Source organism: Haplochromis burtoni, unplaced genomic scaffold, assembly GCF_018398535.1.
Source record: "Haplochromis burtoni strain Fernald_Lab_line unplaced genomic scaffold, NCSU_Asbu1 Contig_660, whole genome shotgun sequence".
NCBI lineage: Eukaryota > Metazoa > Chordata > Actinopteri > Cichliformes > Cichlidae > Haplochromis > Haplochromis burtoni.
Genome location: NW_024583021.1, coordinates 67,134 through 81,564, shown reverse-complemented (window position 1 = coordinate 81,564; position 14,431 = coordinate 67,134). Strand labels below are relative to the sequence as shown.

The 14,431-nt window shown below is 40.1% G+C and overlaps 2 protein-coding genes across 2 annotated transcripts in view; one reads left to right on the top strand and one right to left on the bottom strand.

Moving 5' to 3' along the window:
* LOC102294750 (nephronectin) overlaps positions 1-1,208 on the bottom strand; it is a gene marked incomplete in the record, with an annotated part of 15,655 nt that extends 14,447 nt beyond the window's left edge. The window contains 1 exon segment of the mRNA XM_042215118.1: positions 558-1,208. Coding sequence (XP_042071052.1) covers positions 558-625 — 68 coding nt within the window.
* A 1,738-nt stretch (positions 1,209-2,946) lies between these two features.
* Positions 2,947-13,396, top strand: LOC102291629 (atrial natriuretic peptide receptor 1). Its single transcript, XM_005949512.3, has 23 exons — positions 2,947-3,146; positions 3,333-3,444; positions 3,625-3,757; positions 3,843-3,975; positions 4,508-4,612; positions 5,941-6,043; positions 6,293-6,438; positions 6,520-6,592; positions 6,879-7,023; positions 8,252-8,338; positions 8,425-8,568; positions 8,748-8,869; positions 9,193-9,331; positions 9,507-9,555; positions 9,648-9,749; positions 10,668-10,787; positions 10,956-11,049; positions 11,241-11,328; positions 11,497-11,636; positions 12,016-12,168; positions 12,249-12,347; positions 12,471-12,562; positions 12,650-13,396. Exons 1-23 carry the CDS (start codon positions 3,111-3,113, stop codon positions 12,839-12,841), a joined length of 2,607 nt encoding a protein of 868 aa, XP_005949574.1. The 5' UTR covers positions 2,947-3,110; the 3' UTR covers positions 12,842-13,396.
* Positions 13,397-14,431: the final 1,035 nt, after the last annotated feature.

Sequence of the window (14,431 nt, the reverse complement as noted above, 5' to 3'; positions counted from 1 at the left end):
GTGTGTGTGTGTTATTGACATCTCCTGTTTCCTGGTGCCTGTCTGAACATGAAATATATCAGCCATAGAGGAGGGGAGGGTGCTGTGCGTGCCTTTTTTCCACTCCCTCCACATACTTTCCCCTCTTCATCATGTCCTCCTCAGTGTTCCCATCATCATTCATTGCTAGTTATTTTTTAACTCTGGATTTTCTTCTTCCTTTCTTCCCAGGTCTCTCCCCTTAGAAATGAATTCACGGTTTTAGTTGCTGTCTTTTAGTTAAAATGTTCTTTAATTGCACAGACATTAAAGTGTTTGACTTGTTTGCCTTTTCTTCAGCACTGTTTCTGAGCCAAACCCTTTAATTAGAAACAAGACCATGCAGAGAGGAAGAAGACGCTCGTGTTTTGCACAGGTGTGCGTTGCTGTGACTGTCACTGAAAAGCACCACAGTTGAAATGTATCATTGTGAGCAAGATTATTTAGAATTATCTAGTTACATTTATTTTTAAAACATGTTTTCAATGAAATTGCCTTAAAAAAGCTTAACCAGCTAAAACGAAAAAGAAATTCCTGACCTGTCGTGGTCCAAGCGCTGGCCCCGTGTCCACAAACAGAAGCAAGACAGGAGAACTATGGTCAACATCCTGCGGTTTTAACCCGGGACACTAACACTAGCACGGCCCGGGTTAGTCAAGCAGTTCGCTCCAAATATCTCGGATTTCGGCAGGGAACCGGTACCCGTGCAAACTTACACAGTGCGTAAAATAAAAAAAAAACCTGAGACATTTAAAACATGCGGTTGGTTAAAAAAAAGGCTCATCAAAAGTGCAAAAAGCCGCTGAATCCAGTGAGTAAAACATAAAAATAGATCAAAAACGACATGTAGAATAACACAGCTGCGATGCTAAATGTGAGAAAAATGAATTAAAAGCCGCTAAATCATTGCGCTTCTCACTGCCCTGCGCGCGAGCAGGCGCGAGAGAAAGAGAGCCGGGAGAGTGTCCTCGCGCGCTTGAATTGGACTGTGTGGAGTCGCGTGCCGGGGAATAACCCGACAGACATTCAGACAGCGCGCGAGCAGGAAGTTTAGAGTCGTTAACACGAAGATAGATTTGTTTCTTTAACCCCCACGCGCTCTCTGTTGATGCATAAACACAGATGGACCGTGGGCGCGTGGGGTTACTCATTCACGTCCGTTTTCATGAACATCTTGCACCAATCAGAGCCTTTCACTTCATGAAGCTGTTCCCCTGTGACGTCATGTTCTTAGGCAGTCAGGCGCGACCAAAGTTACAATGTTAATAAATAATTACTGATACTTTTTTTCTCACTGCTGTCGCTACTACTATTATTATTGACGGTAGTACTAGTAATAACAACAAGAACAATAATAACAGTGTTATTTTGTCATCAACATTTTAACTGCTGTAAAAATAATTTAGGCAATATGGAATAAATAAAATACGGCTGACACTGTGTTACTCTATATCAATATTTAAGATATTAACATAGATGTTTAAATTCTGATAAGAATATATAGTTTGCAGTTTATGACCCTCGTATATGTCTTCATGGATAAATAAAAACAAAGGGATAACTCAATGAAAGCATGGCAATTTTATAACAGTTATATTTGAAGTTAAATGATCTCATTAGTGATAATTAAGGATGTGGTTCATGTTTACAATTAGCTGGCACAGCTGTCAGGAGCTGGCTGGTTTGTTGTTTTCTTTTGGAGATTACAGTCTTTGTAAAATCTGTGAGTTATATAGGAACCTAAAATACCAGAGCTACAGCCAGCTTTATGTGTGTGTGTGTGTGTGTGTGTGTGTGTGTGGGTTTGTGTGTTTGTGTGTGTGTGTGTGTGTGTGTTAACATCAGTGATTACATTAGCTACAAATATGCCGTTATGTATGTTACAAAGTTTCCTCAGTTGTCTGTATGATGAGCAGATAGAAAGAAAAAAAGCTATTTAGTGCTACAAATCAGCAGATTTCAGCTCGTGTAGGACACAGAGGTCTGTAACCTCTTTGGAGTAGACATAAGGACACTTTAATTTGTATTTCTCAAATGGACAAGAGTGGGAAAACTATTGAGTAATTACATAAGGAAAGGAATGTAGCATTCATTTTTTAGAGTAACATCCTGAACACTCACAATAAGTCATAAACCTTCAAGCAAGGGGGTGGACCATCAGCTGCATACAGACCAGTTTTGGTCTGCTTTCGGCTAGACCAGTAAAAAAAAACAAACTGAGATAACCTTTATGCAAACATCTTGGTTGGTTTGTGAAAAGCATCTTTAAATATTTCCTACAATCTAAAATTAAATGCAAAGTCATCAATATGTCTGGCTTTTTCCACATTCAGTACTGGGAACAACCCAAGGAGAGCCATCAGCACAGATCCCTGCAGTGTGGTGCAGCAGATCATGGGTAAAGTCTGTCACAATATCTTAACAGTTCAAAAGATCCATCCAGTGGGCTGGTTTACTTCCTGTGGGCTAAATGTTTGACACCGCTGCCTTACAGGGTTAAACTGTAACTGACAAGTTTTTTGTTTGTTTTTTGTTTTTTTTGCTTTAATCCATCATTACAAAGTAAATAAAGCAAGTGAAGTCAGCGCATGTTGACTCTTTAAAAAAACCTGCAAGAAGTTTGAAGAAGAATTTGTCTTTTAAATATAAAAAAAAATATCTAAAAAACTCCAAAAGACCACACATAGAAAACTGGGTTTGCATAGTGAATAACAATACAATATTTCTTAATTCTTTAAAGCCTTTATCGGTAGAGAATTAAAAATGTAGAGAGGGAAAAACTCAACTGAGCTAATAGTAAATGTTTAAAGATCAGTGCAGTAACAGCAGCCACCACCAGAGGGCAGTGAAGTGTAGCCATCTCTAGGTAAAACATTGAATTCAGCTTTGACAGCGCACGGGAGAAATACAGAATCCAATCTCTCTCTCTCTCTCTCTCTAGTGTCTCCTGCCTCGCTCTACCTACCACCGCTCCATCAGCTCTGACTCCACAGCGAGCGAGCAGCTCAGAAGCTGCAGATGTCCGAGACTCTCAGTCAGTCTTCCTACCTGTCTCCATCCTGTCCACCTGTCTGTCTTTCAACAGCAACAGTATGAAGAAACAACAAAGACTTTGGTTTCTGTTCTGGGTAAGACATCATATATGAAACACCTTTTCTTACAGGCCTAAAGTTTAATGTATTTAAATTCAAAGGAACGAGCTCAGGTCCATAGTTTTTAATCATGTGAGCACCTCGGATGATTCTCTGGATGCTTTTTCCTTTTTTATTTGTGGTGTAATTTTGGTCATTGAACACGTGTCATGTGGTTTCCAGGTGTCTGTCTGTGGTGTTGGTCTGGTGTTTTGCTGGCACGATTTGGACAACAGCGAGTACGACTGTTGGCCTCTGGACAGGCCCAACGAGTACAACATGATCGACTGTGGAGGTGAGAAAACAGACGGCAGTTACAATACAATCATTAACCGTAGGTCTTGAAGAGAGATTTTGGTTGGTCTCGAGATTAAATAACAAGTATTACAGCTCCCCAGTGAAGGCTGAAATTATTTATTTTAAAGATTGCAGTCTAAAATCTCTGTCTGTCTATTATCCTGTGGCTCTCGTCCAGGTCTGGAGATGGCTTGGGTTCTTCGTCCTCCAGAGTTGATAAAGAGTGGTGAGGTATTCAGTGTCATATACTCGGTGACCGCCCAGGACTCTTTCTACCACTGGGCCGTCCAAAACCGCGTCTTCACTCAAAGGTAAACTGGTTAAACTGGGTATAAAGCAGAATAATTTTAGACTGAACAAAATAAACTAGATAAACTGCTTTGTCTGTGTGTTCAGTCACATAGAAGACGCTGAATCAGCTCGGAGGTTCTGTGAACATCACGAATGTCCGGCCAACTGGAAAGATGCAAATGGCGAGAACTGCTGCATTCACCACGCTAACATCCACTCCTGCCCGCTGGGATACATGGTGCACTGCTTCTTTTTGTCTTCATCACTCCTCTCTGTAACACAATCCACAGAGAACTCCAAAATCCAGTTGCAAAATGTAGTTTGGCAAATTTTGTCACCAATCCTCACACAATAGAGTACTATGGAGATACAGGTTAATCCCAAGGTTGGTCAGCTCCAAAACTTAAACTGTTTACACAGTTTAACTCAAAATTGGGACCATAATTTACTAAATTATGCTGATTTCAGTTAAACTTTAAACTCGCAACAGAGGCCATAAATAAACCAGACTAGTGTTTAATGAGGTCACAGATTACATAAGCAGTGGGATCATTTTCTAATAGACTTCTTGACATATTCACTTATTTTCTACCCAAAGTAGTCACCCCTTAGTGGTGAGAAACTGCAGGTCTAAGACACCTTAGGATCCGTTTACTTTTCCCAGATCTACTTTCTAGATGTAGTCCATCTATGTAATGTCTGACAGATAAGTAAACAGATAAAAAGCTCTCTCATAAAAATAAAGTTTTCTGTTTTTTCCTCACTAACAGACAACAGAGAGCATTTGTGGCCCCTGGATTCCTGATGATGGAAAAATCTTCACACATACCGTCTCGACCTCTGGGAAGATGACCCAGACCAACTGGACCGCGAAGGTAACACACATGCCAGTTTATCTTAATAAGTCCATATCTCACATAGTTCCTCTTCAAAAGTGCAGCAGTTTCTCAATGAAACGAAAAGATAAAATAGGAAAACTAACACTTTCTCATCATACATGAGAGAAGTACAAAGACTGGAAAACAGCTAATGTGACTGGGTCCAAGGCAAACTAAATAAATATAACTCCACCACTGATTAAATGGATTTAGGTCAATTAATTCAGAGAATAAGAGTAGAGCCAGATTGGAAGGAGCCAGTTCACCCAGTTTGGGCATCTGTCTAGGATGCCCCCTGGATGCCTCGTAGGTGAGGTATTCCAGTTATGTCCTATCAGGAGGAGGCACCAGGGCAGATCCAGGATTTGCTCAAGAGATTATATCTCACAAATGGCTTGGGAACAACTCGGTGTCCCCTCTGGATAAACTAGAGGAGGTGGTGAAGGAAACCTGGGCTTTTCTGCTCAGACTGCTGCCCCCACAACCCTAACCTGGATAATCGGTAGAAAATGGCTGGATGGAAGTGTAATAGTGAACATTAAGCCTAAATAATTGTTTAAAATAGTTTACATTAATCCATACACAACACACGATTGGGCATATCCAGCAATGAGGTCACTGAGGTCTTCAAAAGTGCAGCAGTTTCTCAATGAAACAAAAACTTAAAATAGGAAAACTAACATTTTAGGAACATACTAATACACTTACTGGACCTACAGGTCATCTCATTGGTTGCATTTAGCAATTTAGGTTGATGCATAACTCAGCAGGAATGATAACTGTCGGGTTTAAGCACAAAGAGTGTATCACAGGATCACTAGAGCCAGAGCCATTGAAAAATTAACCTTTCCCTCGTGCTGTCATTTCAAGTGAATGAATAATTCTGTATTTTGCTATTCTTTTTTATTCCCTTGTTTTATAAGGACAGTGTTCTTCTTCCTTAATTCTAGTATTTACACCCTACATTGTTTCTGCAAAAGAGGAAGCTGTCCAAAAAGCATCTTTTACAGTTTTCAAAATTTCTGGTTTGACTGTTATTTCAAGTCTAGGACCTAGACTCTTCAGAAATGAAGCCTTTTGTACTGGTTACTGGTTACCAAGTTTCTTTAAATACAGAACATTAAGCAGAGATGTAACATATGCTTTTGTACAGACAAATCTATTTCATTCAAAGTAGGGCAATACTACAATATTATAATCTGTCCCAATGACAAAATAATATAATTGCATGCAGATGCTACATTCAGTTACTATTAAATACTCACATTCTGATTCTTTGCTGATGTTTTGTCTACAGCCAGTTAATCTAACATGTTGATTTGTAGGTGGTTCTGTTTCATCCTGGCTTAAACTCACTCATCGCTCACATTCGGGTCGGTACCATGCAGGTTGCCCTGGAGGCCAAAACCACCGTGTTGCCTGCTGTGGGTATGTTTTTCCCCTCTCAAAATCCTGACTTGACTATAAGAAGTGCAACAAGGAGTGCACAAAAGCTTCTGTATTAGATCATATTGTCATTGTTATGTGAACATTTTCTGGCCACTGATGACAGAGATTATACTGATAACCCAGCAGCAAAGATGTCATAAGGCTCCAGCAGTCAGTCAACCCCAAACATAGTGTTGCCATAAAAAAGTAAATAAGTCACAATTTCATCTTTAAATTTCACCCTTGAAGTCTGTGGTGATGGTGTCTGTGAGGAGGCGGAGTTTTGTTCCACCTGTCCAGCTGACTGTGGTGAATGCCCTATGTCCCCTTCCACGAAGATTGCCATCGGTCTGCCACTCAGTCTGCTCTGCCTCTCCTTCATAATGACTGCTGTGGTAAGGACTCACACAACAACACACATATGCTCAAAAAAAGTCTGCCAGTTAAAAATAAATAAATAAATCTGTCTCTTGTAGTGGCTAAGGTACCAGAAACAGAAAATGTTGTGGGACGAAAGCTGGATCATCGACTTCTCTACAATAAAACAAGGTCCTTTTAACAGTCTACATAAAACTCTGAGAGTAGCTTAGTAAGTACTGAAAGGCTCTGAGTGTATGCTGGAATTGCCTAAAAGCTGCACAAGAGAGATATTACTGCAAAAAGAGTATGAACCAGATCTAAAACATTACAGTGCAGAGCAGGACACAAAGCACCACAAAAAACTTAATTAACAGCACTGATTTAGAATGATTTGAAATGGACCCACATCTGTAAATTTGTATACATTTTATGTACATGAAGGAAATCTAAAACTTAACTCTGTTTTTCTCTGCAGATCAAGAGGGGCACATGACCATGGGCAGCATAATGAGTGTACCAGTGGGGAACAATGACAGTCATACTAGCTGTGTATCAGCGCTAAGCACCTGTACAGGACAACTGGGAACCCGAAAAACAATGTTCACCTGCACCGGCATATAGTACGCCTACCTATGTAACCACTAGGGGTGCAACGATACACAAAATTCACGGTTCGGTTCGATACTTTGGTGTCACGGTTCGATATTTTTTCGATACAAAAAAATGTTCATGCCTTTTTAATTTGTCATTTAATAAAATTATAAATATATATTTTACCTCAAAAGTACCGTTTTTAAATTTAATGTTGCTGAAACAAAATAATAAAATAAAAAAAATCTGTCTGATCGAGAAATCACTCATCTTTGGAAAAGAGAGTTTATTACAGAGAAATGGCTCTTTCCAAAATAAAAGCTATACTATCCGCTTCTTCTGGGCTATATTCTCAGCAGCATATTAAACATATCATGTCCCCATAAGGAGAATCATGTGCTAACGGCTGCCTAAATGACTGTAAAGTTTGTAGCATGCGTGCTTGTTGTTTTTGTCTGCTTCCACTTGTCTTTGCACTAGGATGATGTCGGCGTAAATGTGCAGTCATATTCGTTGTGTTCCCACTAGTGCTGTCAGCGTTTCGTTAAAATGACATTAACGCCATAACGCGGCAAATCTCTGTTAACAAGTTATCGCGGATCGCCCCGTGTGTGGGGCTGGACGGCGTCAACACGTTAACAAGCTAACGGCACTAACACACTAGTTCCCACCAATTGAGCATTGCGTGGCACATCCGACATACTGTGTTACTTTGGTCCATCAGGTTCATGCTTCACATGAAAACCAAAATAGTTCCAAACGCCAGATCCGAATGAGGGTGGGGGAGGCTCAATTTCGGGTAGCGTTGAGGCAGTTGCTATGTTGCAACGAGGTTAGTTTCTGTCTCACTAGCTTGCGCTGCGCTCAGTGCATCTGCGCTCGATTAAATTTGATAAAACAAATTAAAACTTTTGTATACGCATATGTATACATATACATATGCGTACCAAACCGAAAGCACTGTATCGAACGGTTCAATATTGATACAAGTATTGTTGCACCCCTAGTAACCACCTGTCTGTCTTTCTGTACTGTGCTATTTTGGATACTTTGATAGGCCACCAGGGCCAGTTTCAAGTATCTTTTCCTGATTCCCAGAGGTCAAGATTTTTGTTTGTCAAAGCCACAAGTTGTCCTTTGCCACTTCTGTGTCACACACTGGTTATAGCACCATCCATACCTATCGCTAATAGAAATGTCTCCAGCTTCCTGGTATATTATTTGGAAATGTATGTTAAAAGCCACTTTGTTTTCCAGTGATGGGCGCACCGTGGCTATCAAAAGGATTCACACAAAGACGTTCTCTCTGTCCAAAACCATCAGACAGGAAGTCAAGCAAGTCAGGTAAGATGCAAATACAAACGTATCCCCTTCATGCTGCAAATACACAGCATGTTAGTCTGACTTTCTGTCTTTATGTTTGTCTCCAGGGAGCTTGATCACCCCAACCTGTGTAAGTTTATCGGTGGCTGTGTTGAGGTGCCAAATGTTGCCATAGTGACAGAGTACTGCCCAAAAGGAAGCCTTAACGATGTCCTTCTTAACGAGGAGATCCCACTTAACTGGGGATTCAGGTACTCAGATAATCACACAGACTCTTACTTATGGTACAATGACATCTTGAGGTAATTAAGGCATAATGCGACTACACATAAAGTGTTTGTCTTTGTAAGTTAATTGGTCACACACATTTCCAATTCATTTGGGGTTCTCATAAGGTCTGTTTAGATGCATGACTGTTTGTGCCTGCCAGGTTTTCCTTTGCCACAGACATCGCCAGAGGGATGTCGTACCTGCACCAACACAAGATCTGTCACGGCCGACTGAATTCTCTAAACTGTGTCTTAGACGACCGCTGGGTCTGCAAAATAACAGGTGATCTGAGCGTGCAGAAAGAATGTTCCTAAAAGTATTAAAACTATACATGTAAATAAAAAAACCCCAGTAAATACTTGTTAAACTTACCAGATATAAACTAGCTTTGAAAGTGAACGTTTGCTTTATTCCTAATTTCGTGAAGATCATTTTCTATAACTGAAATCTCTTTCTGAATTGTTCTAATCTCTGTTTTTTATTGTCATTTTAATTAAACCTAATTTTTGTCATCCTAAAATAGATCTGAAAAATAATCTAGAATGCAGCAAAATTTTTGATTATATATCTACAATTGTTTTTATTTACATATAATCTCCAATTAGATTACGGTCTGGGAACCTACCGCACGGGCGATGGGGCGGAGCCTCTTTCCACCTATCAGCAGAGGCTCTTGGAAGTGTACTTGCCGCCTGAGTTTCAGGACTCTAACACGGAGCCAACGCTGGCAGGAGACGTGTTCAGGTCACAGAGTTAACTTTAAATTTCCTTCACTTACTCACCTCAGTTCCCCGAAGACTTCCATCTGCCTCCCTCACCTTTACCCTAAACCAAAGCAAAACTGTAGTTTTAGCTCAGTCTCCACAATGTGATAAATAAATATAGATCAGTTGATACTCTCTGTATGTAAATTTCCCAGTTATTCCATCATCCTGCTGGAGATTGCAACTCGCAGTGATCCGGTCCCTGTAAGTCAGTCTGAGTGTCCTTTCCCTTCACTGTAACTGTGCTGCTTTCATGGTCTCCCTCAGTAAAATTCGTAAAATGCTTTGGTTTACAGGCAGAGGAGTCAAACCTCGAGTGTTCCTGGTGTCCTCCTCTTCCTGAATTGATCTCCAGTAAAGCTGACAACACCTGCCCCTGTCCCGCTGACTATGTAGAGGTATGTCATTCCCTTTAAACTGACTGTTATGAAATGGTTGAAAGCAGGCTGTATGAAATGTGCTATCATTAATAAAATAAATAAAATTTGTAGTGTTCGTATGCTAGGTTGTTATAAGCATACGTTTGTAGGAAAAATGTGTTCATTTATATACTCAGAACTTAGTTATAGTTCTTTTAACACAAATTACTGCATCAATAATTACAGTATTCGTACCATGAAGGTGATCAGCTTGTGGCACCTCAGCTTCAACTTCCTCATCTTCCTTCTCTCAGCGAGCTGTAGAATCTGTCAGGTTGAGGTTAGGTGAGTTAGCTCCCCAAATAAGCATAGTAATAAAATGGTGAGCAAACTGTTTGGTAGTAGTTCTGACACCACAAAACAATTTGTTAACTACTTGGTAGTGGGAAGTGTTAAGTCCTCTCGGAAGAGGGAATCTGCATGTACATAAATATCGTCACCAAACTGAAGCATGAAGAGTTCTAAAATCTCCTGGTAGAGGGCTGTGCTGACTTTGATAAAACACGTGGATGAACCACCACCAAGACCAGGAGATGATAAAGTACCCCAAATTATCACAGAATGCAGAAACGTCACATCAGACTTAAAACATCATGGATTCTGTGCCTCTACACTACTCCTTTATACTCTAAAACCTTGCTTTCCAAGTTAAACACCAAATTTACTTTCACCTGAAACGAGTGATTTGGACTTCTGAAGAACAGTCAAGTTAATGTTTTGACTGGGTGAAGGATGTCTGTAGCTGACAGCTGTCAGGTGTTCCTTGCATTTGTGGTCGTGTATACTTGAACTAGTTGATGTTTTGTTTAAATTATGTTTTCTTCTTTGAATGATCCTCGATGACTGAATATTCCATCTCGGCTGTTCTGCTCTTTTGACCCACCTGTGTTTCCGTAGCTGATTCGGCGATGTCGCTCTCATAACCCTACCCACAGACCTACCTTTGAACAGATCAAGAAGTTTGTGCATCGAATTAACCCCATCAAAACCAGCCCAGTGGACATGATGATGAACCTGGTAAAAACAAACTCTGTCAATACAGTGGACAGTCCAATAATCATTATATGTTATTACTATAGTAACAAACTGTGCACTGTACCATGTTCTCATGTAATATCATATGTTAAATTACATCAATGCTATATACTGTATATGTAAAGCTTTTTTCTTTTGTCTCTGTTTCAGATGGAGAAATACAGCAAACATCTGGAGGTGTTGGTGGCTGAGCGGACTCAGGATCTGATGCATGAGAAACAGAAAACTGATAGGCTGCTATACAGTATGACCCACACACACACAGACACACACACATACTAATGTGTTACTAGGTTAGTAGGATGATTCTGTTTCACATTTATTACACACATTTTCATCCAGAAAACATTTATTTGTATGCAGATTATACAATTCTCTATATCTCTTACCAGTTAAAACTCGCCTTTTACTGACATTTGTATGTTTGTGGTTCAGGTATGCTTCCCAAACAGGTTGCTGATGACCTCCGTCAGGGAAAACCCTCCCAAGCTCAGAGCTATGTCAGTGCTACTGTCTTCTTCAGGTAAAGATAGACTAGAGTTGAAAACCTTGGGGTCTTTAGTCAGATGAGGCTAATAATGCTGGTTTGTAGCAACCACATGAGCTAAATAAATTTCTACTGGATTCTATTCTACTTTTCTATATTTTTACAGCCACCATAATAAAGGATGGTATGTGTGTGTTTGTGTAGTGATATAGTGGGCTTCACCCAGCTGTCCAGCAGCAGCACTCCTTACCAGGTCGTGGACTTCCTTAACAAGCTCTACACAACTTTCGATGACATCATTGACAATTACGATGTCTACAAGGTAGAAACCATCGGAGACGCATGTGAGTGACACACATGGTAATATATAGCTATATAAATATATAGCTCATCTCCGGGCAGCCTTTCCAAACAAGCCACACTTGTTTGGTCTTTTTTCTAATTGTACTGCCATGAACTAAAAGATTTAAAATGCTAACTGAAGCCGGTCAAAGATGTAGCTCTTTCGGTTTTGTTAATTTCTCTCATAACTGACCTTGGTCCGACCTCGTGGTTAATTTTCTGGGATGTTGCTCTCTTATGTTAGCAGCATCTGGCTCCGTCTTACCCACTTGCTCATAAGTGGAAGCAATAAAGGTGTACTTGGTTTTTCACAGGACTCTATAGTGTCCTGTGGAAACTTTTTACTTGATTGTTGTTTTTTGTTTGTTTGTTTTTGTGTAGATATGGTGGTCTCTGGTGTTCCACAGGAGAACGGGATACTCCACGCCTCAGAGATCGCCAGCATGGCTCTGGATCTGGTGGGCGTCTGTCGCACCTTCAGGATCCCCCATAAACCCAACACTCTGCTGCAGATACGAGCTGGGATACACTCCGGTATACAAGCTACTGAGCCACTGTAATTAAAAATTTTGTTAAATCATTTTTCTACCTGTGACTCTTCTGAGTCCTTTTAGGTCCAGTGGTGGCAGGGGTGGTTGGGACAAAGATGCCTCGCTACTGCCTGTTTGGAGATACAGTGAACACAGCATCGAGGATGGAGTCAACAAGCGTTGGTAAGACTGCAGGACCTAATAAGAGTATGACTAATTATTACTGGAACAAATGCTGGTTACTGGACACAGACTTAACTGTCTTCTTCTTGGGGTGAAACAAGCTGGTATGTTCCATTTTTGCAGCCCTGAAGATCCAGTGCAGCTCCAGTGTCTTTTACCTACTGGAAGAGATTGGTGGCTACGTGTTGGAGTGCAGAGGAACACTTCAGGTCAAGGTGAGCTGTACACTCCCATTGGAGTCCAGTTCAGGTAAAACTGGGAGCTGCCCAGTTAACACTCTGGATCTGATTAATTTCTTTCAGGGTAAAGGTGACATGGTTACTTACTGGTTGGAAGGGAAGAAGACTTCTCTGGTCTCCAAGGACATCATTGCAGACCCAAAGACAGCCAAACTCATCACCACGGAGACAGAAGAGGAAGCAGAGAAGAAGCAAGAGCTGTACTCATCAATACCGGGGTATCTGAATGACGATCTTCTCCTGGACCCAGCCTGAACCGCAAACTGTGGATCTATCTTTTGTTGTGATGTCCTCACTGTTAGCCTAAGAAGAATACATTACTGTGTTGTGTGCTACATTTCACATGTTTGGTCACCCGGTGGATCTCATTAATCCACCGAGGAATGTTCAACGAAACTGAAAAACAGAATAATCTTGGTCTAAATTTTGCCATTTGCTATGTTTTTCACTGCAGTCAAATCCTCGCCTGATAGTTTATGTTTTACTATATTCTATGCTGTTATTATGTTTTTGTGAAGAAGCACTTTCCCATTAGTCGACTAAGATGATGAAAAGTTTATGTATAGAATTTTAATGTGATACCAGGGATGCTTTTAGATGAAGACAGCACCTGGTCTGAACCAATGAGTTACTTTGTTTGTTCTTCGATGTTTTGTCTTAAATTTGTTTACAAGTGAAAGGCAGAATACTGCAGTTCAGAATACTGCAGGTATATTTTACTGCTATTAGTTTGTGTTGTTTGTTGGACTGTGCACAAAAACTCAAACTGACATTAATGCTGAATAAATACATCCTGTGTTCACGGGAAGTTTTGCTGAAGTTTCTGCATATTCTTTTAATATATTCAGTCCCTCTTGTGAGACTAGAGCAACCCTGTCATAATTTAAAGAACTGCTGGAGGAAGTTCTTGAACTCTTTTGTGTCTAGACTGCAGTTACTCGTTTTATGGACCTTTCTAGGTCACTGTTTAGCTTCAAATCGCAGTCACACAGATTCAAACACAATCAAAGACAATCTGCAATCGACTCGCTGGGGCTTTCGCAATCATGGCACAAGGTTTACAAAACCAGCCCTTTTTGTAAAGTTCCATTCATGATCTCAAACACTGCATATGCTTCATGAAAAACAGGGACTCTGTGATTTCAAACCTGAAAAGCAGACATTTTGACTTCAAAGACTTTTGGTGGTACTTGCCAGTGTTTTCTTTAGCGCCTGTGGTTCATGAACATTTAACATGTGGCCATGTTGGTTTTATGTTTTGTCCTGTTTGCCTGTTTCATTTTTATTTTTATGTTTTTAATCAAATCTTAGATTTTTTTTCTCCTATTTTTTTTTTCTGTAAAACACTTGGAATAATAGAAATATTATTAGAAACGAGACACAAAAGTCAGCCTACAAACATACTGGAGTGAACATAATTATAGTTTAGTTTTAGTTTTTATAGCATTTGTGTAATATTTCAAAATAAAATAGGTCAACAGTTAAAATGGTGATATCCATGAAATACTCAACAATAAACCAACACAGAGGTTTTTCTCTAAAGGCATTAATAAAATCAAACCAATTATATTATTCCATCCATTTCTTTCTCCTCCCAGTTAGTTTCATACTCAGACACTTCACACCGGCTGGTTAATCAGCACCTTTTGTCACGAATGTTCTGTGTGAATATTCATGTCACGTTGTTGAGCAGATGGAAGACTTAAAGAGATGGAGGCGATGTGGTCTGTTTACTTTTTTGTGTCAAAGATGGCTGACATGACAACTGGCGGACATGAAGAAGAAGAGGCTCTGAGGGAGAATAGATGAGTTCCCAGTTCCAGACTCTTATGTCTACAGACATAA

Bases quoted from the DNA above. Each gene is read 5' to 3' on its own strand.
- LOC102291629 (XM_005949512.3), top strand. From the start codon at position 3,111: ATGAAGAAACAACAAAGACTTTGGTTTCTGTTCTGG. The intron at 9,750-10,667 runs GTATGTCATTCC...GTGTTTCCGTAG, and splicing joins GTCCCGCTGACTATGTAGAG to CTGATTCGGCGATGTCGCTC. The intron at 10,788-10,955 runs GTAAAAACAAAC...TCTCTGTTTCAG, and splicing joins TGGACATGATGATGAACCTG to ATGGAGAAATACAGCAAACA.